Source organism: Rhinoderma darwinii, chromosome 8 (genome assembly GCF_050947455.1).
Source record: "Rhinoderma darwinii isolate aRhiDar2 chromosome 8, aRhiDar2.hap1, whole genome shotgun sequence".
Classification (NCBI taxonomy): Eukaryota; Metazoa; Chordata; class Amphibia; order Anura; family Rhinodermatidae; genus Rhinoderma; species Rhinoderma darwinii.
Window position 1 is genome coordinate 104,010,433 of NC_134694.1, and position 25,488 is coordinate 104,035,920.

General features: G+C 45.7%; 1 protein-coding gene across 5 annotated transcripts in view; it reads right to left on the reverse strand.

Annotated features, from left to right (window-relative positions):
* The window catches only part of AKT2 (AKT serine/threonine kinase 2), a 58,177-nt gene that overhangs the window by 18,325 nt on the left and 14,364 nt on the right, over window positions 1-25,488 (reverse strand). For 4 of the 5 annotated variants that reach the window (XM_075836083.1, XM_075836079.1, XM_075836081.1 and 1 more), the window contains exon 2: window positions 15,720-15,840. In XM_075836083.1, the coding sequence (XP_075692198.1) occupies window positions 15,720-15,765 (46 nt within the window). In that variant the 5' untranslated portion in view covers window positions 15,766-15,840. Of the gene's footprint in view, window positions 1-15,719; window positions 15,841-17,415; window positions 17,435-25,488 lie in introns of those variants that run through there. The other variant, XM_075836080.1, reaches the window with a different exon arrangement.

Sequence of the window (25,488 nt, forward strand, 5' to 3'; positions counted from 1 at the left end):
CAACCCACGAGACATGACTAAAAGCGGTAGTCTACGTGCAATTTATACCATCACTGGTACAACGCGGCTAGAAATCACAGCATCACACCACATCTCCACATGTGTCGGCTGTTGTACGGCCGCTAATGACTGTTCCGTGAGACGCGGGTCGCACATGGATGGCTTCCGTGTGCAGTCGTTGTTTCACAGCCCATAATCACTGAAAAGGCTGAGACTGTTCCGTCAAAAACGGGCAGGAGAGTAGGACCTGTCCTATTTTTTACGGAACGGACGCACGGTTCCGTTAAAACAACGGAAGTGTGCATGGCCCCATTGAAATGAATGTGTCAGGGTGCTATCCGTTAAAACAACGGATAGCACCCCGACGAAAAAAAACCTGAAGTGGGCATGAGGCCTAACAATATACTGTATCCTACATAAAGAATAGCACGGTCCAGGCAACACTAGAATTACAATGTAACAAGACGATAAGCCTTTACTGTTCCCTGTTGAGAGTCTGACCGCTACTTTATCTCACAGACCTCCAATTTTGAGGACCTGCAGAAAAATTTACAGGAAGCTTTTATTTTTTACAAGGATTTGATGGTGCTTGATGCGAGTCTACTTTGTGTAAATGGTGTTTCAGGTGGAATAGAGCCTCGTGTAGGGAAAGGGTTAATGTTACTCTAGGTAATTCAACACAACGTTCCACAAATAGCCTCTAATCGGGAAGCTAATTTTACCAGCTGCAGGTCAGGCAGCGACTTGGCACACGGCTTTCCCTTCATCCGCAGAGGCCACGCTCTCCAATATTGCATTTTAGCAGCAGCTTTCCTTCCGCCTGAGTGTTTTTCCTGCAGGTCATCGTCATCCACAGCAGGAACGAAGTAGAAAAGGAAAACCACGTTGCAAACTAAAAATTACAGCGAGACTTTTATTTAGTGCCCTCGCCATTTTCAGCCGTAATACAGCCAAGTGCATGAGAAGGCATTGGTTCACAAAACTGCCAATTTTGCAAAGATTTTCAGAAAATCCAGGATATTACACATACAAGTTTTGCTGCAGATTTCAACCCTCTTAAGGAGGTAAAAACTGCAAGAGAAAGGGACCGGTTCAGAAATCAGGCATTTTAAGAGCGTGTTACTTAAACAGCTGTAACACTTATTTGTTGGGCTGGGCTAGCGATACGATATTTTTTTCACGATTAATGCAGGTTCTGGCCTTACTTTTCAAACGATTCTTTTAAGCATTTTTATGCTTATAGTTGAAAAAAAAATATATGTGCTTTTTTCGAATTAATGTTTCTGTTAATGCAGCGTTACTGAATAAAAGGTCTATTTTACGATAATTGGGACAGAGCTAGCTTTACGGCAATGATTGGCGGAAGTACCATTTTTTGGGGGGGGGGGGGTGTATTTTATATGTAATTTTTATTTTAATTTATTATTTTAATTTATTATTTTTATTTTATTTATTTATTACAGCCTGTCCATAAAAGATCTTTGGGGGACTTTATTATTCGATTTTATAATTTTTTTTTTACACAATATTTTTCCACTGTAACTGGCACTGCACAGGAAATCAGCCCTGTTACAGTGATTGTCACTTATAGGGCAATGTGGGGTCTAGATGGACCCAGCATCAGCCACCTACCAGCATCCTGGCGATCATGTGACAAGTCACATGACCACCGGGACTAATAGAGGCAGCGTCCTCTAGTCTTTACACTGCACTCATTCAGCCAAGTGCACAAAAGCACAGAGAAGACAGAAGTGGTGAAAACGGATCGTCTTCTCTCCAGGGTCCCAGGCACCCAACGTTCAGCTGCCCAAACCTGTGCCGTATATATACAGTGTATGGTCCTCAACTGGTTAAAACCCGCACCGCAGGTCCATTTCCGTGTGGAAAAATTCCACAACACGTAGGCTAAGATTTGTTCAAATCCCATGTACATGGCTGGTACTGTATTCCGCTGAGAATTATCCATCCGGAAGGAAAATCTGCAGCATTTCGGCTACGTGTGCCCCCTGGGGTCTGCACCAATTCTTTACATTTAAGGCCCTTCATGCAATTCCTTCACCTGACCAGACACAATATTGTCTTTCTTGGAGGGTCCCTGAGAAGTTCTGATCACCAGTCTCACTACTTGACTTAAAATCGGCTGCACGAGTACACGGCTCATACGTGCGCACATTTAGTAGTCCTGAGCGGCCGTCCCTGACTGTTTACTATGGTTTGCTGGCAGGAGAATGCAAACAGAGGAAGTGACAACCCCCCTGGTTGTACAAGAGACGGCTGCCAGCTGATAAGATCACCACGTCTGCTGCAAGTAGAAAAGCATTAGCCTCCAGAGAGCAGCAGCAAAGTACAAATAATAGAGATCACCGTCCTCCGTGGGGCAATTTCCAACTTATCTTCAAGTAGTGAAGCAAAATTCTTGCTGACTCCAGCAGTGAACACATTAAAGCTTGCAATAAAGTAGTTGCCCAGTCTGCTCCACTCTTGCCCATGCGTTGTGCCTGGTATTCAAGTGAACGTGGCTGTGCAGCAATACCAGACACAACCCATGGACAAGATTGACGCGATTAATGTGCAAAAAGCAAAAGAGACATTTTTCTAATCCTGGAAAACTCCCTTTCAGTGGTCACTTCTTCCGTAACTCATTGACTTCCATTGAAAGGTTCGCACGCAAGTGTAGTCGTCACCGCAGGGAATAGTGATAAGCAGCTGCCAAGGTCCGGTTTGAATTTGCAAAATGTGGGTTGCAGGACCCCCGAAAAGATTTTTTTAAGATCATATGAAAGATGGTGTTTCCGTGTATGTAGGCGGTGTCTGCACAGCATCAATTTTTGTTGCAGATTTCCAAAACCAAAACTGCAGTGGATTGCAGACATGCGATGACTTCAGAGCCACGTGTTGCAGAATCTTGCCATACAGATAGTCCATGGATTTCACCGATTGTGTTGCAGAGGGTGAAATGCGTGGCCAAATGCTCCATTTTTAACAACTACGAGTTTAGAGATTCTGGGCAACGCAAACACTCAACTACACCAATCTATGCTAGGACTGGAATGATTATCCCCTGGAAAATCATTATAGGGGTTGTGTCTTCCCAGACAAAAGTACTATGAAAGACTGTGTGAAAATCCACTGAACCCGTCGTCAGTTGTTTATCTCCCCTATAGTGGCGGATACAGCGGAAATGTGGACACCCGACATCACACCTATGAGTTGCTGGACATCCCTTCCTAAAATGATGGGTGTTAGGGAGTCGGGCCACTTTTGCTAAAAATGTTTCCACTCTTCTGGGAAGACTTTTCACAAGATTTTTGGGGGCTCTGTGGGATTTTTGGCCATTCATCCAGAACATTTGTGAGGCGAGACACTGATGTTGGAGGAGGGGGCCTTGGCTCACAATCTCCGTTCATCCCAAAGGTGTTGGATGGGGTTGAGGTCAGGACTCTGTGCGGCCGGTCGAGTTCTTCCACACTAAACTCACCCAACCATGTGCATGGGGCACAGTCCTGCTGGAACAGAAAAGGGCCAAACCCCGAACTGTTCCCACAAAGTTGGAAGTTACAACTTTCTAAAACGTCTTTGTATGCTGTGGAATGAACCTTTCAATTGAAATAAGTGTCCCAACCCTGAAAAACAGCCCGCGACCATTATCCCTCCTCCACCAAATGTTACAGCAGTCACTATGTATTCTGATAGGTAAAGTTCTGCAAGATAGTGAGATTTGATTCATCACTCCACAGAACACAACGTTTCCACTGCTCTAGGGTTGGCATTCTTTACACCGCTCCAGCCTACACTTGGCATTGTGCAGCTGCTCGACCACAGAAACCAATTTCATGAAGCTCCTGCCACCTAGATCTTGAGCTGAGGTCCCTATCTGCCCCCTGCTTCAGTTCTTGGCGCTCGTGCTTCAAAGCTGAGCTGTTACTCTTAGAAGCTTCCACTTCATAATAATGGCACTTACAGGTGACTGGGCAGATCAGAAAACTGACATGTGGCAAAGGTGGCATCCTGTGGCAGTGCAAAGTCTCTCAGTACGATCCATTCTACTAGCAATGTTTGTCTATGGAGATCGCATGGTGTTGTGCTTGATTTGATACACCTGTTTGCAATAAATGTGGTTGAATATATTGGAATTTAAGAAGCGGGATCCACATGCTTAGGCCATATAGTCTGTGCCTGCGCGTAGAAGGAGCAACTTGATAAATATTGCGGACTGCAACCTGTGGCTCTTCAGCGATTGTGAGGACGTCTTACTAACAGTCAGAAGTGGAGAGACATCTACCCCCGTATGAGCGGCATTAGCAGGACGGTTTATCCTTGCCTGGCGATAAAACTCACGCGTTGCTGACATTACAGGATTAATTATGTCCAGCTATTTTGGAGTCATGTCCCAATCATAACCAGACCCGGATATAACAGATTACACATAGGTAACAGGATTAGAGCACATTATATAATACTACAGCACTTGTACTTGTCCGTATAAGAGAGAACATGGACGTGAAGAGAGAACATGGACGTGAAGGGAAAACCGGGGGCCTCCGCGGTCCCTCTCACTCTGCAGCGGTGTGTTTTTTATTAGGATCCTGCCTCTGGTATTTCAGGAATTCAGTAAGGTCAGGCAGGGTTATATGAAATCACAGGAAGCCCGGGGGCACAGGCTATAGAGAGCGATCGTCCATTCAAGAACCACACAAAGACAACAACCACCGCGCCATTCCAGGGGTCTTGGATTGAAAAAATTCTTTAATTACATCTATTGATTGATGCATTTAAAAAAGGCATAAAACATTTGTTTTGGATCAGAGTGCGTTACACAAACTGCCTGTGAAGTGAAGAATTTGTGCCGCACAGTGTTAAAGGAAAACCGTGTGTGGTGAATATCTATAGACGGGAGGAAAATACTGGCACAATAATTACTGAGAGAAACGAGTGCAAAATAAACGAATATAGGGGCAGATTAAGACTGGCGGTTCATACGTCAGCCTTAATATAAAGATCACTGGAGTAGAATGCGCCTTATTTATTACCACGCGCTCACCTCTTCATAAACTACGTGTAACTTTGTCTGTGCACCAGAAAGGGAAATCTTCGCCAGCTACAAGCTGAGCTAGATGTCTTCTAATAAAAAGTTCAGTGTGTTTGGTTCAACTTTATTTATTCACAAATGAAGTTTATTGTAAGGCTGGGTTCACACTAGGGATGCACGATGCATCGAAACTTCGATACTGTTTTGATACTCTGCATCCCCAAACGGTTCGATACAGGTATTTCATGTATTTCGATACTTAGCTGTGCGGCCGCACAGCTCAGTATAGTAACACATGAATGTATGAGAGCGGGGCTGCGGCCATGTGATAGTCATTGCTCCTGAGTCCTGTTAACAAGTGCACGCGGTCAGGATGATGCAATGCGGCCGGCGCTGCACTAATGAGAGGCGGCACTGCAAACAGAACATGGCAGGCGCACTGCAAAACACCCCCATGTTCTGTCTTCAGTGCCTGAACCGCCGCTCATTAGTGCAGCGCCGGCCGCATCACCTCGTGCTGACCGGGCACGCACTTCCTGTCAGGAGCGGGGCAATAACTGTATTCCACAGCCGCAGCCCCGCTCTATAACGGAGATGATCAGAGAAACCTCTCACCTCCGCGGTTATTCCCCTGAATGCTGCGATCACAGCGGACCGCAGCATTCAGGGGAAAATGAGAAGTGGGGGGGGGAGGGGGGGGGGGTGTGTCCCTTGGATAGCGTCACAGGAATCCCTGCGATTGAGGGACATACCATATATGGGCAGACAGCCCATGGTCCAATGAAGGACCCCAGGGCTGTCTTACCAGATTTCCTGTTAGGGCATACTTAGGTATGTCCTAACAACTGCCTGTGTACTATTGGTACACAGGCTAATGTACTGGCATATAGATATATGCCAGGACATTACCATCAGTATATAGATATATGCCAGGACATTACCATCAGTATATAGATATATGCCAGGACATTACCATCAGTATATAGATATATGCCAGGACATTACCATCAGTATATAGATATATGCCAGGACATTACCATCAGTATATAGATATATGCCAGGACATTACCATCAGTATATAGATATATACCAGTACATTACCATCAGTATATAGATATATGCCAGGACATTACCATCAGTATATAGATATATGCCAGGACATTACCATCAGTATATAGATATATACCGGTACATTACCATCAGTATATAGATATATGCCAGGACATTACCATCAGTATATAGATATATGCCAGGACATTACAGATTAAAAATAAAGTAAAAATAAAGTAATGTTAAATTTTTAAAAAAAATACACATACACCTTTTTTTTACAATAAACATTAAAATAAGTCTCAATACATAAAATATACATATTCGGTATTGGCGCGGCCGTAATAACCTGCGCAACAATTTTTTTTGCATCATTTATGGTGTACGCTGTAAAAAAATAAAATAAAAAACGGCTTTCTATCACTTATTGTGGGGCACGAGGTGCGATAAATTTATCCTCCTTGTGCCTCACATTAATAGTAATTGACCCCATCATGTACCTCACACATTAACCCATTATGACTGAGAAACATAATGGGGTTAATTACTATTAATGTGAGGCACGTGGAGGTTAAATTCTTCATCACACCTCGCGCCTCACATCAGAAAATGGAAGAACTTATTTTTTTATTATTACTGTTGGCAAAGTATCGAAATCGCAATACTAAACAAAGTATCGGTATCGAAGTCCATATTCTGGTATCGTGAGTTTTTTGCAGACAGAAAATCTGCCTCAAAATTCAGTTTGGAATTTTGAGGCAGATTTTCGCAGCGTTTTTCACCCGCGGCAATCGGGCATAAAACGCAGCGAAATACGCTTTCTCTGCCTCCCGTCTCATTTTCGGACATTTTTTGGCGCGTTTTGCGACGCGGTTTCCGCATCATAAAACTCTATGTGAACTCCCCCTAAAACATCAGAAGTAAATACAGAGCAGTGAGAAGTAGACATGTCCATCAGCAATTCAGCAATATAGCGATGCATCAGAGGAGTCACCAGTACATTTGAGTAGGACAATGCAATACATAGAGTAAACAAATGTCAGACAATACAGTATAAAGCAAGCAACGGTATCTGAAAAGTATACACTTCTTGAATGTTTATGAACCAGTGTGTAAGGCCCCATGCATGCTTTTGCGGCCGCAATTCCCCCAAAAATCCACAGGAGAATTGCAGCCCCATTCATTTCTACAGGCCCATGCACACTACCGTGGTTTCCACGATCCGTGCATGCCCCAGGTGCCTGGACCGCATAACAAATAATGGACACGGCCATGTGCGCGGCCCTCGAATTGCGGGCGGCTCGCGCGTGACACTTCGCAGCCGGCCGACCCGAAAATCACGGCCGTGCACATAAGCCGATCACTGCCTAAGGCCTCATGCACACGAACGTAAAAACGTTGCTAGGCGACGTCAGGGGATAGTCACTGTCCAAGGTGCTGAAAAAGTTAACTGATAGGCAGTAACTCTTTCAGCACCCGGGACAGTGACTACAGCTGGAGTGAATAGTATTAAAAGTTAACTTACCCAGAACTCCTCTTCTTCCTCCAGTCCGGCCTCCCGGGATGATGTTTCATCCCATGTGACCGCTGCAGCCAATCACAGGGCAATCACAGGCTGCAGCGGTCACATGGATTGCCGCGTCATCCAGGGAGGTCGGACTGGATGTCAAAAGAGGGACGCGTCACCAAGACAACGTAGGGCTGACGATTAGTGCAGAGAAAACGGATCCATAAATATGGGTGGAATACTGGTGACAAAGGACCCGTATTTACGGGAGGAAAAAAATACGTTCGTGTGCATGAGGCCTAAAGCAGAATACAAAAAAGTAACTAGTTAACTAAAAACTCAAACAGTTTCCACATGTAGAGATGTATAAAAGTCTAAACATGTCAGGTACCATGCAGCAGTAGATCAGGACCCATCCTACGCCATATTACAAGTAGAGGTCTATAATGTATACTATATACATGGAATGCAAGAGGGGCCAACTGGACCTGGGCCAAATATGAGCCAAACCAGTGGCAGCAAACAGATTAAGGGCTGGGGGCGAGTCAGAAATGTTGCGTGGGGGGACGTGCAGACAGTAACAGGAGACTGCAGCCATCCATCCCAAATTTTATTAATTTGAGAGGACAGTTTCTATGTTGGAATAACCATTTCTTGTGAGGTAACATACTACCAACCAGGGACAGCCATTCTGCAAACGTAGGGGCCTGACAGGACAACCAAGTCTTGGAATAATATAATGTCTCTACAATAATTGTATGGATATGACGGGAGTCATAATCTGCAGGTCAGGAGTGAAGAGACAGATCTTAGGGCACAGCGGGACAGGAGACCCCACCTCATCGTTCAGGAATTTGATAACCTGATCCCAGAACCCGGCCACCTTGGGGCAAGACCACACCAAAATGATAAGAACCCGAAGTGATCCCATATTTAGAGCACTCATCATGGTAGTCAGGACGAAAATTATGTATTCTAGAGGTGGTATAATACGCTCTATGCAATACGTAAAAATTGTGTGAGCCGCTCATTATAATTGGATGATCTAGTTTTAGGAGAGGAGACGGTCCTGTGCCACTCATCAGACAGCGGACCTACATCACCCTCCCATTTTAATTTCAGCGGGACAAGCAAAGATTCTCTAGACTTTCCAGATAAACACCTGATTTCTTGTCTTTATGGCTAAACAGGAGGAGAAAGCAGAAAGTTAGGAAGTGGGAAGCTTTGGTACGTTATTACCCCGGGGCCCTGCTGAGTCTCCAGTGCAAGTTTGACCCTTAAATAAGAGAACAATTGGGAGGAGGGGAGAGCAAATTCCTCCTGCAGCGCTGGGAAGGTCTTAATACCAGAGTCAGAATATACATGGGATAGAAACCAAATACCATTCTTATGCCAGGTTATATCAAAAGGAGAGCTGAACAATTCTGGGAGAGCTTTACAGTGCCATAGGGGTGTGCGCCTAGTGATGCCAGTGGAGTAGAACATGCGCTGAACTCTCACACGTTCGGCCGCTCCCCATCTCGCCAGGTGAGACAACGGACTAGCTATAAAGTACCATTTAACACTGGTGAAAGATACACCTCCCTCATCCCATGGGGAGCAGAGACGCCGGCTAGCCACCCGAGACCTAACATTATTCCACACAAAGGAGGTGAGTATACCTTCAATACGCTGTAATAAACGGGCCGGGAGGTATACAGGAGATTGCTGGAGAATATACAGGATTTTAGGCATTAGGGTCATTTTAACTACTCACTCTTGCAGCTGTAGATCGGAGCAATTGGTTCCATCTGGCAATCTTGGTACGTAAAAAGGAAAATCAAAGGGGTGATATTTAATGCTTCAAAATCAAAAACTGATCTGGAGATCTGTATACCAAGATACGTAACAGAGGTGGACCAGAAAGTGGGGTAGAGATCGCTGAGGCAACAGGGACTGCTATATCTTATGGTAAAATAGGAGATTTAGACCAATTAATGGATAAATCAGACATTGAACCAAAACGTGTCATGTAGTATATGCAGGGACGCCCCAGGGTCAGCGAGATACAACAGGGTGTCATCCGCATACATGCTGACCTTTTCTTGTACAGGAGGGAGGTTAAAAGCTATAATACGGGGTTCTTCTCTGAGTATTTCAGCGAGAGGTTCCACTGCCAGCGCAAATAGAGGGGAAAGAGGGAAACCTTGTTGGGTAACTCAATACAAAGGGGAGGGGTCCGAAGTCCAGCCATTTACTGCCACCCATGAGGAGGAGTATAATAATTTAACAGATTTTATAAACTCTGGTCCGAATCCAAATTTCACCAGTATCAGAAAAAGGAAATTACGATGTAAACGAGATTACGCTTGCCTTGCTGGAATCTCACAGAAAAGATTCAGACGTGTCAGGATTCTGAATACACATTGCGTCCAGGCTGGTAGTGATGTATATTCATTGTCAGGACACTGCAGTAATGTTAGTGTTTGTGTATGTGGCTGCACAGAACGATATAACTATATCGCTAGTGCGGTGTAAACGAATGGAGAGAAGTGCATGATGCTGATTGGTCACCGATTGGTCAGCGTCATACACTCCTCTGTACAACGCCCACTTGGTCTAAAGTAAAAACACGCCACTTGGGCATTAAGAAACTCATTAGCATAAAGCTAAAAATCGCTCATAAAAAGTGGTAAAAATTGATCGTTTTTCTAAATAAAAAGCATTACTGTCACCTACATTACAGCGCCGATCTCCATATGTAGGAGACAGGGCACTTATAATGTGGTGACAGAGTCTCTAAGCTTTTTCTTGGCAGTGAGGAACAAAGCTCTCTTCTTCTGGGCCTCGATGGAAAAGTCAGGGTAAACTGAGACTCGTGAGTTGGCATACGGAATTGATCCATTTTCTCATGTGAGTTTAAGGATAGTGTCCCTGTCCCGGTAGTTGAGGAGTTTAGCAATAAACATGCGTGGCGGCGCTCCCGGAGGTAGAGGTTGGACAGAATACGGTGCGACCTCGCCACTGCAAACATAACGGAGAATTTCTCCCTGCCAAAGGTGGTAGTGAGCAGATTTTCCAAGTAGGATTCAGATGAGGAGGTTTCCAAACCCTCTGGCAAGCCTATAAAGCGAAGGTTACAGCGCCTCAGTCTGTTCTGGTCGTCCAGGTGCTGATGTAGTCTGACGAGTCCCTGTTTAAGGTCTCCAATACGTCTAGAGATTGGCAGGGCTTGGTCCTTCGGAGTACTGACTACTTTCCACCTCCGTCACCCTTTCTTTGGTGTGCTGTACATCCTGGCGTAGAAGAGAAACATCAACCTTAATCTCCTCAATACGTGTGGTGAGGGTGGTTTGACATGAATGGCGGCCAGTACCTTCAATGTGTCAGGATTAGTAGCAGAGGCCGGCTGGGCTGGATCCACCAGGGTTTGGTCAGCGATCTGTGAGGAAGAAGGCGTAGTTGAAAAGGCGTCCGCTCTGCTAAACTGGTCCAGCTTAGCGGCTGATTTGGGATTTCGGAGGAGCCATGACTGGGAGTTAAGTAGCTGCGAGTACAGGTGTATGGAGCACCAATGCGTATTAAGACCCCTGGGAGGAGATTCAGCACCCAGACAATATTAGAGCGTTACATTACAAGAGAGTGAATATGGTATAGGGACCCAAGGGGGTCTTCATCAGGGAAAGAGGGACCCGTTGTAGAAGTGGTGGCGCGGTATCTTGGCAACAGAGCAGTGGTCTGGTCGACAGCACAGGAGAAGTACGTGTAGATAAGGCCACAGGATGAAGCAGACCAACAAAGCAGTATAATAGGGGTCAGCGGTACCGTCCCAGTGAGCTCCCAGGCAGAACACATGCAGTAGGTGGAAGCTTGCGGGGTTGGAGAGTTCCCAGTTAGCCCTAATGGCAACAGGGCTTGTATGCAGAGGGGAGGATGCCTCCGAGGAGGGGACTCACCAGTGGTGATATGCAGTCCCAGGGTGTCTGTCCGCAGATGGTGCAGGGAAGGACTGCCAGGAGAAGTCCAAAATGGCGGCTGCGACCAGCGTGAGCCGCCTTGTAATGGCTGACCGGGTCCGTCCTGAGGCTGGCACGCTGGGCACACCACCCTATAATCCTGGGCCAGCGATTGGAGGTGCCGTCGGTGCTCCTGAGGAGCTGTAAGGTTCCGGTCCGGCCGGGAGTAGCCTGCGTCCAGCCACTGTAATTAATCCAGGCCGGGGATGCAGCCCCAGACCAGGCCCAAAAGTCCCGGGACGCAGAGCACGAGGTGGAGGAGGGATATCACCCCAGGAGACCCGCACTCTGTAGGGGGAGCCTTCCCCATATAACCAGGTGCACACAGGAGGAGGGATGGAACAGCCTCCGGTGCACGGCCTCACTGACTTCCCGCCACTATGCGAGTCCGCGGCTTCAGCCCTGTCAGTAGGCTGTAACTGGCCGACAGGAACAAGGACCCCAATACTGGTCCAAAAAGATGCACCAGCCTCCGCTGGTAAGGATACACCTCATGGAGGAGGGCTGGGACCCCACGTACAGGAGGATTACCAAGAATGGTGATCCAGAGATGGGAGCCCTAGCAAAACGCGTCCGGCCAGATCCACATCCAAGCCACGCCACGCCACCTTTTAAAAAATTTTTTATTAAGAATTATTTTTACTTTGAGATACAGCTACTTTGTGCAGAGCAGCTGTATCGTTTGCTGAATCCTGTACCCATCAGGTCTGCGGGACGGACTGGTTCAGTGTCAGCGGGTCCTGCGTGTCTCTGACACAGGATCCACCTGCTATCCATCACATCTAAGTTCATAACTTAGATGTGATCGATTACAGGTCCGCGGGACTGATGGACTTAGGTCTTAGCGCACGATACAGCTGCTCTGTATAGAGAATATAAAGCAGCTGTATCCCAAAAGGTAAAAAGGATTTTTAATGAAAACTAATTATAAAGTTTCACCAAGCACTTTGACCTTTTTATTAAAAAAAATAATAACCATAATCCCTTTAGGCGGGATTCACACGAACGGGTCGTTCCCGAGCCCGAGTGCCGGCCGGTAAAATCGGCCATTCTGCCCGGCCGGTTTGCATAAAGTTTTGCATCCGTGCCGGGCCGATCCGGACAGTGACATCAGCGGCAACTCCTGAAGGGGAATCCCCATGTGTTCGGGGATTCCGCTTCAGGAGTTTCCCCTGATGTCACTGCCCAGATATGGACAGAGACATCAAGCGCTCTGTCCAGGAGCGGAATCCCCGAAAACACGGGGATTCCGCTCCTTCAAGGAGCTAAAGTGCGGCTAGCACATAGCAGAGCGGGGTGATACCTCCCCGCTCTGCTATAGTGGCGTCGCTACAGTAGTAGCAGCCGCAGCAGCAGCAGCTGCTAGCGGCGCCATGGAAGGTGTCGCCGGGCCAGGGTGATTTTAACAAGCAGGGGAAGGGAGCCAGAGCAGAGCAGCGCTCCCTCCACCTGCTGTACACCCCGGCCCTGCCACACAGTGTGCAGCGACGCCATTCGTCAGAATGGCATCAATTCCTCCTCCTCACATGCACTCTGCGCTGTGAGGAGGAGATAGAGCGCAAGCGCCGGGAAACCCGGCCATCACTCGGAACACATTCCGGTGATGGCCGTGTAATACCCGGCCCCATAGACTTCTATGGGAGCCGGGCGAAGATAGAGCATGTCCTATTTTTTGACGGCCGGATTTCCCGGCCGTCAAAAAATCGGTCGTGTGAATAGCCCCATTAGGGGTCTATTATTCCTAATGCAGCTGGGTGCCGGCCGATTTATGAACGGCCGGCACCCGGCCGGGAAAGCCTGCCGTGTGAATGAGGCCTTAAATGGTCTACATAGCCTTTAATGCAGCTTTTCTATTAGATAGATTCCCCCATAGACCCCACACTGCACTTACAAGAATAGGTTAATACTGGACCCTGGGCAATTTTACAGTGTATGTTGAAGATTTGAGTTTCCTATAATGCAAATCTGCAGAGAGAGCTCCTGTGTTTAACCACCTTTAGCGAGTGCAGATCAATAATACAGATTGTCTACCGACGCATTCAAAAGGTGCAGTGATCATTAAGTATGGGGACAAAATCATTACTCTGATCGTTCGTCCCCATGCATTTGCATCATGTCAGCAGCACATCTCTCTGTTGCACAGGGAGATGTGCTGCAGACAAGCGACCATTTATTTGGCCGCAAAAAGATGCGATCGTTTGCTGGTTCATTGGCTGGTCTTTGCCTTGTTTGCACAGGGCAAAGATCGAGAAAATGTTCGTATGCACGCTCGTTCACTCGATCATTGGCCCATGTAAATGGAGCCAGTAAGGATTGCTGGCAGATTTCAGCTCTGAAGTCTGCAGAATGGTGACTGCAGCTCTAAACTATAATATAAAGCTGTAATCCTGGAAACGTTCAAGATATTTATAAAATTATGAAACTTTTTGCAGAATAATTAGACATATAAAGCATAAAACAGTGACCACTTCTGCTAATGTACATGTGTAACACCAAGGGGAGTGATGCAGAGGTAAGGGTATGTTCACACAGAGATTTTTGCAGGAAGAAAATTTTGATCTGCCTGCACTCCGTTTGCCGCGTTTTTCGCCCGCAGACATTGAGCGCCGCAAAATACACTTTCTCTGCCTCCCATTGATGTCAATGGGAGGTCGGAGACGTAAATGCCCGAAGATAGGGCATGTCGCTTCTTTTTCCCGCGAGACTTTCCGCTTGCAGGAAAAAAACGCCTCCGCCTACCATTTAAATCAATGGGAGCCATTTTCGGCTGTTTTTCCGACCACGTTAGCGAGTCAAAAAACTCTGAACTGGCCCTAAAACTGTTCCTGGGCTTACAAGAGAAAACAGTAGTAGAGATTTATTAGGAAAAAGGTGCAAGAATTCCGGTGGAAAAGTGGTAAACTTTTAGACAATTTTTACACCTGTCTCAACAAATTTTGGAAAGTGTCTAAAAAAGGAGGCGAGACTACTTCTTAAAATGCACCAAGTGTATTAACAGAGTGCAAATATATATGTAAAGTACGCTAGTCACGAAGTGGCATAAGGAAAAGTTAAAAAAAAACAAAAAACGGTCCAACACATCTAGCAAAAAAATGACAAATTTATCCTTTATCTCTTCAGTCTCTTTTGCTGTGCGACAGTCCCCGACAGTCAACGGGCAGCCATGAGGTAAACAAAGATTTAATACTGCGCTGCTGCAGCCGAGCTTCAAGTTACGGATCTCCCTCTCCATGTAATGAACCACCCAGTCCCATCACCTCAATGCAGAGCACTACTATATAAAACAAACAAGACTATACAATTACACCGTAACCCGACATACGGTAACGATTACACAACATTACACAGCAATGCAGATGGTATACAATTACACGGTCGCCATGAGTAGACAAGACTCTGCAGTGCAATATCCACGTAACACATCCTAGTGCAGCGATACAGTTGGTCGGGCATTACATAAATGTGTTTGTGGTGGAACGAGATGCTCAAAACACGGAACAGAACAGCAAATAGTACAGAACGGAGATCACAGGTCAAGCAATTACTGTCCGCAGCTTTACAAATTAAGACTTCGCCTGGGCTGCGATCCAGGATAGGTGACACCTACGTTTTTGCAGTATTGTTACATGACTCGCTGTTCTTCTCCTATCGGGTCAATCTAGTGTTACGTGGGCAGCTCAGTCCCGTACAGCTTCACGCCGGCCTTCAACAATAGAACGTATTCCACTGATCTATATAAGCTTCAACTGTGACGAATCAAGCATCTCTGGAGCCAAGAGGTCTACAATTGCTTGCCCTATACAAAGGGCGTGCTTGCCATAGAGGCAGACCATACAGTCGCTATGGAGAGAGGATATCAACCCAAAGTTGGTCCCATCCCATTTGCACCTCTCCAGAGGACTGCCATTGTTAGCAGGCAAGCAGGTAGGGAATTGACCCAAGTCATGGAGAGGGTATGGGGTTGGGGAAAAAAAAACACCAGATCGTTCGGTCTTGGATGGCAAAACCTAAAACCATCATTGTGAACCCATTTGATCATTGCTGTGGTGCCCTCTCTTCTATGTATGTCATATATTACTAGTGTGTACCTCTTCTCAATTACCCATTATGCGATCTGCAAAGCCTTAGCCTCACTCACCTCTTTTTTGTAGCCAGCCTTCCTTAACCACCATTACTTCATTCATGGTGATGGAAAGACTAAGGCCCAGGCGTGATCAATCAGCTCTCAGAGAAGGCACGGGTAGGACGATGTGCTGGTTCTGAGGAGGAAACAAGAACAGTAATGAGAGCTCGACCAGATACAACTATGACAGCAGTAGTGTATATACACAATTCAGATTTACTGTATATCAATGTCTTTAGGCAAGGAAGACAGACGACAACATTTTATTACAACGTAAAGTTTTCATTGCAAGTTACATCGTCAAATCCGACATGGGAGAAAGCAAAGTGATCACAGGGGAACTTCATGACTAAAGCCAGAGTAATGGCTCCGCAGAGTCCAAATGGACCAAGCCAAGCAATAAGATCCACCGGTGAGCTCCAAGTTCCCACCATATCAGTAATGAAAGCAATAAATAGATCCCACAATAAAACAGCCCAAATCTCAGCTTTCCGTATCCCCAACATGAGATATCGCGCTGGAGGTCTCTTGTAAGGGTCCCTCTTAGGCCTCATTCACACGAAGGGTATGTTCACACGCAGTAGCAAAATACGTCTGAAATTACGGAGCTGTTTTCGCCTGAAAACTGCTCCTGATTTTCAGACGTTTTTGTAACTACTCGCGTTTTTCACGGACGTTATTGGAGCGGTTTTTCAATGGAGTCAATGAAAAACGGCTCCAATAACGTCCCAAGAAGTGACATGCACTTCTTTGACGCGGGCGTCTTTTGACAGCGACGCGTACAATTACACCTCGTGGGAACAGAACACAGTAAATCCCATTGAAAGCAATGGGCAGATGTGTGTAGGCGTAATGGAGCCGTTTTATCAGGCGTAATTCGAGGCGTAAAATGCCCGAATTACGTCTGAAAATAGGCCGTGTGAACAGACCCTTACACGCGTATTTTACTACAGTATTTGTAAGCCAAAATCAGGAGTGGGTCCATAACACGGGAGAGGTGCAGATCTTCTATTATACTTTTTCTGTTTATTCTCCACTCCCGATTTGGGCTCCCAAAAACTGATGCAAAATACTGACCCGTGAAAGTAGTGGCCTTAGAATGGGTCTTTGTCTGCGGACAGTAACTATGTAAATACTTAAAGTTCCTCATTTTACGGTTTACGTTAAAAGTAAAGAAAATATCCTGTAATAGGCTTTCCAACCTGCAGTCTGGGACAGAATCAACAGTGCAATACTTAAGCAAATCTGCAACAAATCTGCTACGTCTGTACGTACGCGCAAAGTGTCCCTCCCCCATGCTTTACACTGCAGCTCTGCACCAGGAAACCACTGCATGGAGAGCAGATTTCCATAACAATAGTCACAAACAAGTCTCCCTATAAAATCTTTTACACGGCCCGATATGGGCTGTGAAAACGAGCGCCGATCAACGAGACATCTCGTTGATCGGCGCTCATTTGGCCCTTTCAAAAGGCGCAACAATCGGTTATGAACGGGGATGATCGAAAGTTACTACGATCACTCGCCCACGTTTCCATTACGTCGGCAGCCCATACACAGGGAGATGTGCTGCCGACTAGCGACCATTTAATTGGCTGCGTAAACGACACGTAGGGATCCTGGAGATCTGGTTCTTCTAAGGTATTCGCACCAACTGCATGGGTTAAAAAGATTATTAGAGCGGACAGTTCTGCTTATAAATTCCTTTTACTTTCATGTTTTGTTGCTTTATTTTGCTCTCCGCTTTACCCCAAGGCTTCTTATCTTAAGCAGGGCTGTTTATTTTCATTTCCATGGGATAGGACATAAGGCTGCTTTCTGAAAACAACTAAATCCACAGCAGATCTGTGTTGTAAACAAGGGCGCTGAAAAAAAAAAAAAAAAAAAAAGAATCAAAACACATGGTCGGAACGTCCAGATAAGGAAGGGAAGATGACGAAAGCCATTCTATAAACAATGGCAGGAGGGCATGTAATGTTCAACAATAAACTCATTATGAAGATGGGCACGAGAGTACTCAATATGGGGAAAAGGTTTTCCTAAAACCCCCTTCCAGAGTAAGTGCTGCAGCAAAATCTGCTTTATGGCATCGCATCTAATAAGAGCCCACAGACAACGCATTGCCTCACTCATCCAGAAATGCAGCCGTGAGTGACACAATGCAGCAAAACAAGAGTGTTCGTAGAGGAGGACTGGGATCTACTCAATGCCCCAAGACAATGCACAGGACAAGAAGCTCCGTCAATGTAGATGTTCCAGTTTGTCTTGTAGAAGACGTGTCAAGACCCCAACAGATGTCTGACACCTGATCCTTTACCATTTAGCGGAAATGTCCATAGCTCACAATTTCTGATGCTCAATAGTACAGATCTGATCATATATTGAAATAAATCCTTAAAGGGAACCGGTCATGTAGAAAACGCAGTCTGATCTGGTGGCGGCGTGTTCTAGAGCAGGAGGAGCGGAGCAGGTCGATATATAGTTTTGTAGGAAAAGATTTAGTATAACTTGTAATTTATTGATCTAAACTCAGCTCGTTCATGACAAGAGTCCAGTGGGTGGTTCCGCAAACTGAGAAGGACCGCCCACTGGACTCCTAAGCCCAGATTTAGAGGAATACATGACAAGTTATACTCAATCTTTGCCTACAAAACTATATACCGACCTGCTCAGCTCCTCCTGCTCTAGAACATGCCGCCACCAAATCAGAATGCATTTACATGACCGGTTCCCTTTAAAATAGCTGTACTCATGAAATAAGTAATAGAGGGGGAAGGGGTGGTTTATTACCCCCTTCCCATTAATATACATGTCCAGCTTGGTCAAATAAGTTCATTAAAGGGGTTTTCCCCAAATCATTAACAATCACCTATCCAAGAACAGGTGATCATTTTCTGATTGCTGGGACCCCCACCGATCGTGAAGTACGGGGGTCCCAAACCCCTCAGATCCTCCTCACTGCACTCCCCGCAGGAGGAATTGGAAGAGCGTTATCGGCCAGATCTAACTAACGTGTATGGCCACATCACCAGTATGCTTCACGTTACCCCCGATGACACAAAACAGAAGGATCTGTCTAAAGTTATACCTACGGGTAGCCATTGTTATTACCTAATTCCCTCACTGATGAGGATTTCCCAAACCACTATGAATCCTGTGACACGACGTACACACCGATGACTCAGTTGGCAGGGTACAGGCCCATTGTTGCAGAGTCCTGCAGATACATGCATTTATTTTTACAAAGCAGCAGGGGTGTTAAGCCATTCCAAGCAAAACATTTCCATCCAGATTAATTATTTGCTGGAAATCCCCCATCGGATTAAGTGACTCAGCGGTGTTCAAAAACCGGAGGACATAGTCCGAGGAAAAAAACAAAAACGTATGGGTCTGCAAAAAAAATAATCAAAAAGAAAAATCACAGAAAAGTTCTGAAGGCCACCGTGCGACTCGGTCACTAATAACCAGTGTGGCTGAATATCCTTGGGCATATTTGAAGGTGGCTTAACAATATCTTAGGCTCTGTTCACATCTGCGTTTGGTGTTTCTGTTGCTCTGCTCGGTCGTAGGAGCAGAACCACAAAAATACTGGAAGCGCTGTTCGTTGCATGAAGGACATCAGCACCCAACGGTACACATCAACTTCAATGGGTGCCGTCGGGTTCCTGCCATGATGTCCCTCGTTTTACCTGACATAATAGCACAGCATGCTACACTGTTTTGTCCAGCAGTTTGGACCGGATCTGCGTCGGAGCCTCAGACGCAGATGTGAACGGAGCCTTAGTTCTTTTCAGTCAGGATTCAATCGCTTTTTGACGGTCAGAATAGCGAAGCATGCTGCAGCATTGTATCCAGCATAAAAAGCGGATACCTGACCAAAAAACATGGCTGTTCCATTATAAGTCAATGGAGAAAAAAACAAAAACGTATCCGTCGTAACTTATCGTGATGGATCAGAACGGATCAGTCATATCAGTCGTGGCTCCTGTAAAAAAAAGGAAGTGTGAACAGAGCCGAATTTGTCATTGTCACGATATAACAAAAAAGTTACATTGGCTCCTGGAGTGGTCTCAGGGGTCCATAAAGACTGCCTAGTTTTTATACATTCTTCGATATAAGTTTAAAAAAAGAAGCCATAGAGCTGCAGTTGTCACCATACACCGACAGTCATTGGGACATTTGGCGGTCTTCGTGGTGGGTAAGGTTCAACCTTCCCTACAATAGAAGAGAAGGAGGTTCCTCATGTAAAATGGAAATGAATAGATGTGGAGACGGGAGAAGCAGTGCCCTCAATGATGGCTACGCAGACAACCCCATTTCATACATAGCATGTCTACCTTAGCACAGTTAGTCTGTATAAAACGGTTAGCCCCAGCGTTTGCAATGCTTAAAGGGTTAAATGGCCATTAGCACTGCAGTCCCACTGGCGATCGGGTGGGCACAGCATCATCTGTGCCCATGCGATCACATTGATCTACATGTACGTCAATAACACACATAGTGCTTCAACTTATTAATATTGATGGTGTGGATATATGTTCGCCCACCACTGATCTTGGGTACTGTAGCTGCAGGGTAATTGGCGTGTTTGTTGGAGGAATCGGCCAGTTTGCTCGGCAAGGCCAGGATATATATATATATTATATATATATAGAGCTTCTTATAGATGTATCTCATATCCCAGCCATACGGAGTAGACTGATCAATTGATCCTGCTCATCCTGCAGCCACCGTCCTAATTTTATTACAGTCTATATTAGTAAACTGGTGCACTACATACACACACTGAGGGCCACAACTGTACATAGGAGCGCGCGCTCTCCTCACTCACGGGAAATAAGGGAAAACATCTCAGATCTGTGAATGAAGCAGAGATCACACCCTGTATGCAAAAAAAAAAAAGCAGAAGAGATACTCTACCAGGACATACAACATGACGGCAGATGTGAAGGGTCTCTGCATTTATGTGCGGCACATTAGACTACCCCCCTATTACCGTACCGGTGCTGGGGGCACTGCCATGATACCAACATGTCCCGATCCCCATCACAGTGGAAACACGGCAGATTGCAGAATGTTTGTTTTGTGTGCTGCATAAATAATACGCAAATTCTTATCTCTCTGGAAACTTCTATCAGCACACAAACCGAAATCAGGAGGGGGAAAACAGCAGGCCGGGTCAAGAAGCGAGCACACAGGCGGTGTGGAGAGTAAACAGCTCCACTGGGGCTCACCTGATGCTGCTTATCTCTCGCCAAGAGATCATACTGAGGAGATGGCATGGATCAAAATGGAGCGAGACACAGATGGGTCACTAGGGATTGTTTTAATGATTCTGTTTGAACAGGAAAAAAGACAAACAAACCGCTGGTTTCTAGTGTCCCAGACTCAGAACGCTTAAAAGAGCGCGTGCACCATGAAAGCAGCCATACTGATGGCCGAGCCATGACTTAAGGGGGGCACCAAACAAACTCCACAGCTTAAAGGGTAACTGAACTTTAAAAAAAACTTTTGACAGGTCAGAAGTTTTGATCGGTGGGGGGTCCGAGCACAGAGAACCCCACTGATCACTAAAACGAAGCACCGGAAGTGCTCGGGTCGAGTGCCGTGCCGCTACATTTTCGATAGTCTTTCCTCGGAGCGTTGTACGAGGTCAATAGAAAGTCTCCGAGTCCGTACACTGCTCGCACGGTTTTCTAAGGAAAGCTGATTAAAAACAAATAGGCACAAATTGGCACCGAGTGTTTCTGTCACTTTGTTTTAGCGATCGGTGGGGGTCTGTGCTCGGACCCCCACCAATCAAAACCTCTGACACATCAAAAAAGTTTTTTTTAAAGTTCAGTTACCTTTTAAGGTGCCCAAACACATTAGACAAAGTTCATCTGATTACGGCGGAATGAGTTAACATTCTATTGTGTATGGGGGTCTCCCAACACTCCCCTGAAGGCACGTGAGGGGAAAGATGGATTGGACATGTTGAATATCAACATGCCCGACCTATTGGTCCCACAGAAAATAAGCTGCTGCCAGGGGTGTCTGGCAGCGGCTTATACCCCACGCATCAGTGCACATCTACAGGGGAGTAAGGATAAATAACCTTTCCGCCCACAGTTATTAGATTGTGCGGTCACCTTTACGTATAGATGTATAATAACTTTTCTGGAAGTGATCAGAACTGGATGGGTGTAGACAGGGTTTTACACAGAACGATTATCGGGCAGACGAGCGTTAACATAAGGGGATCGATCAGCAGATGCTAATCATATAGTTTTAAAAAAGTAAAATATTATCGTTGTCGGCAGCACATCGCCTATGTAAACAGGGAGAAGCACTGCCGACATGATAATAATGTATGGGGACGAGCGATCAGAGTAACGACCACCCGTCCCCATCCATAGCTCCGTGTGACAGGAGCAACGCGTGACGATCAACGATGTCTCGCAGGATTGGCCAGTGTAAAAGGGCCTTAAAGAGGCTCTGTCACCACATTATAAGTGTCCTATCTCCTACATAAGGAGATCGGCGCTATAATGTAGGTGACAGTAATGCTTTTTATTTAAAAAAACGATCTATTTTTACCACTTTATTAGCGATTTTAGATTTATGCTAATGAGTTGCTTAATGCCCAAGTGGGCGTATTTTTACTTTAGACCAAGTGGGCGTTGTACAGAGGAGTGTATGACGCTGACCAATCAGTGACCAATCAGCGTCATGCACTCCTCTCCATTCATTTACTCAGCGCATAGGGATCCTGCTAGATCCTTATGTGCTGTCTTATACTAACACATTAACAATACTGAAGTGTTTAGACAGTGAATAGACATTCCACGGGATGTCTATTCACAATCTCTGCACTTCGTTACTGTTTCTGTGGTAGTTACAGCAGACGAAGCGTGATCTCGTTGTAACCTGTCATTTACAGCGAGATCTCGCGAGATTACGCTTCCACGGCTGTAACTACCACAGACAGAGTAACGAAGTGCAGAGATTGTGAATAGACATCCCGTGGAATGTCTATTCACTGTCTAAACACTTCAGTATTGTTAATATGTTAGTATAAGACAGCACATAAGGATCTAGCAGGATCCCTATGCGCTGAGTAAATGAATGGCGAGGAGTGCATGACGCTGATTGGTGACTGATTGGTCAGCGTCATACACTCCTCTGTACAACGCCCACTTGGTCTAAAGTAAAAATACGCCCACTTGGGCATTAAGCAACTCATTAGCATAAATCAAAAATCGCTAATAAAGTGGTAAAAATAGATAGTTTTTCTTAAATAAAAAGCACTGCTGTCACCTACATTATAGCGCCGATCTCCTTAAGTAGGAGACAGGGCACTTATAATGTGGTGACAGAGCCTATAAAGTATTCTTCTATACTCAATGTCAACAATCACATTGAAGAACACTAAAGTCAACTTCTCCCCGTGTCTGAAAATGACTGATAACAGGGAACAATAAGCCGCATTCAATTGCATGTAAGTTAAGACGTAAAGATTAGCGACCCTCTAAGAGAATGCAGCAAAAGCAGTAAATTAATAAGGAATTTGTTCCCGATCCCCAAACACTATAATTGGCTAAACCCAATGATAACATGGTAACACAAATGGGTGTATTTTGTTTGTTTTATGTAGGACATTGTGCATTTAAAGGGGGTGAATACTTTTGTTAGTTTCCACCCTTGTGGTGAAGGTAAACAACCTGATCTCCCTTGGGTGCTCTTGGCGCAGGGACCTCCAGAACTTCACAGGAATGAGAACAATGTAGAAGTGTTATATGAAATCCCGGGCATGTGCAGAAGTCCAGGGTGTTTACTTCAGACACAAGAGGAAGTAGATGAAAGCATTTAACTAATACAACGCATATATTCTTAAAGGGGTATTCCCAACTAGCACATTTTTGTCATATCCACATTAAATAAATCAGTGAGTCCACTGGAGCAGAAGCCACTCTCAGGCCTTGTTCACACAGTGCAGATTTGCTGCAGATTTTGCATGTATTTTTTAGGGCTCGTGCACTCTACATGATACGGATCAAGTAATTATGGATAATCTGCAGACCCATTCATTTCTATAGGCCACGGACACCTTTCTCAATATTTACAGATGTGTCTGAGCAGTACAAATGATCCGCAAAACATAGAATACGTCCTATTCTTGTCCGCAAATGTGGCATGGCGCTTCTGCAATTACAGACGGCTACGGAAGTGCATCCGTATTTGCAGAGAGTACAAATCCTTATGGTCGTGTGAATGAGGCCTTAAGCCAAAGCCAGGAACGGAACCTCAATGGAAGAAAGATATAAAGAAAGGCCTAAAGGTATGTTCACACTGAGTTTTTTGCAGGCAGAAAAATCAGCCTCAAAATTATTCCTTCAGGAATTTTGAGGCAGGTTTTGCCCTGCCTGACTTTATTTGCCGCGTTTTTCAGCCGCGGCCATTGAGCGCCACGGCCAAAAACGCTTCATCTGCCTCCCATTGATCTCAATGGGAGGTCAGAGACGGAACCGTGGGAAGAAAGCGCATGTCGCTTTTTTTCCCTGCAAGCGGTTTTCTTTCTGCTCGCGGGGAAAAAGCGCCTACGCCACCCATTGAAATCAATGGGAGGCGATTTCAGCCATTTTTTGGCGCGGTTTCCGCGTCAAAAACAGCGCCAGAAAACTGTGTGAACTAGCCCTTATAGCTCTGCTTGACCCAATTCTGGTCTTGGCTTAAAAAATGCACGCAAACTCTGCAGCAAATCTGCACTGTGTGAACAAGGTCTTAGGGTTTGTTCCCACAGGCAGGATAACGTTGCAGATTTTTAGCAACAGAAAATCTGCAGTGGAAAAAAACGCAGGTAAATGAGTTGCAGAAATCCACAGCAAACGCATATTGCTGCCGATTGAGTGTGAAGCTTTGATTACGCCAAACTGTGTGCTCCTGCGGATCTTCTGTGGCTTTTACTGTGATTACGCTGCAGAATCCCTGTACAAACCGCAACACAACTTACGTTTAGCATATAAGCTGGGAAAATCCCGCCAGGGCGTGCGCCAAACCAGTTGCGTATGGCACCCATGGGCTTGCATATAAAAGTCGTATACATTTCTTTGGCCAATGCTTCTGTACTGAAAAGTAGCGACTGCGCTATTGATTCTGTTAAAAAAACGGAAACCTGCCAGAATGGTGACAAACGGAAGCCATTAGCAATGTTTCTGCCACCATTGATATCAATGGTGATGCAAACGGAAGCTAATGTTTCCGCTTGCCTTTCCGTTGACGGGTTCCACGACGGAAACCTCCGACAGAACCCCTCAACGGAAAGCCAACGCTGATGTGAACAGGCCCCAAGTTAAATTTTTGCAACCTTCTAATATAACTTTTGTTTCAATTGCTTCGCATGATCAAGATCTTTGCTTGCTATCTGTGAATAGTAACATTCTTGTTTTCAACCAGAGCTAAAGCGAGATAACCACATCAGCAGAACTCTTGTCCTGATATTCTGCTACAATGTATCAGATCAGGCAAAATAGATCAGTCTGAGTCCAGGCTGTTGAGTTCACAGAGGATTGTCTTGATCGGATACAATAGAGGCAAACGCTAAGGCCTCATGCATATGACCGTAGCCATGTGCAGGGCCGTGATTTTCGAGTCGGACGGCCGCGGTGTGTCCCCCGGCGGGCTGCCTGCAAATCGCGGGCCGTGCACATGGCTGCGTGCATTAACTTCTATGAGCCTGGACCGCAGAACACGGCCGTAACAGGACTAGTCCGTTCTTTTTGGAAACCATGGTCATGTGCATGGG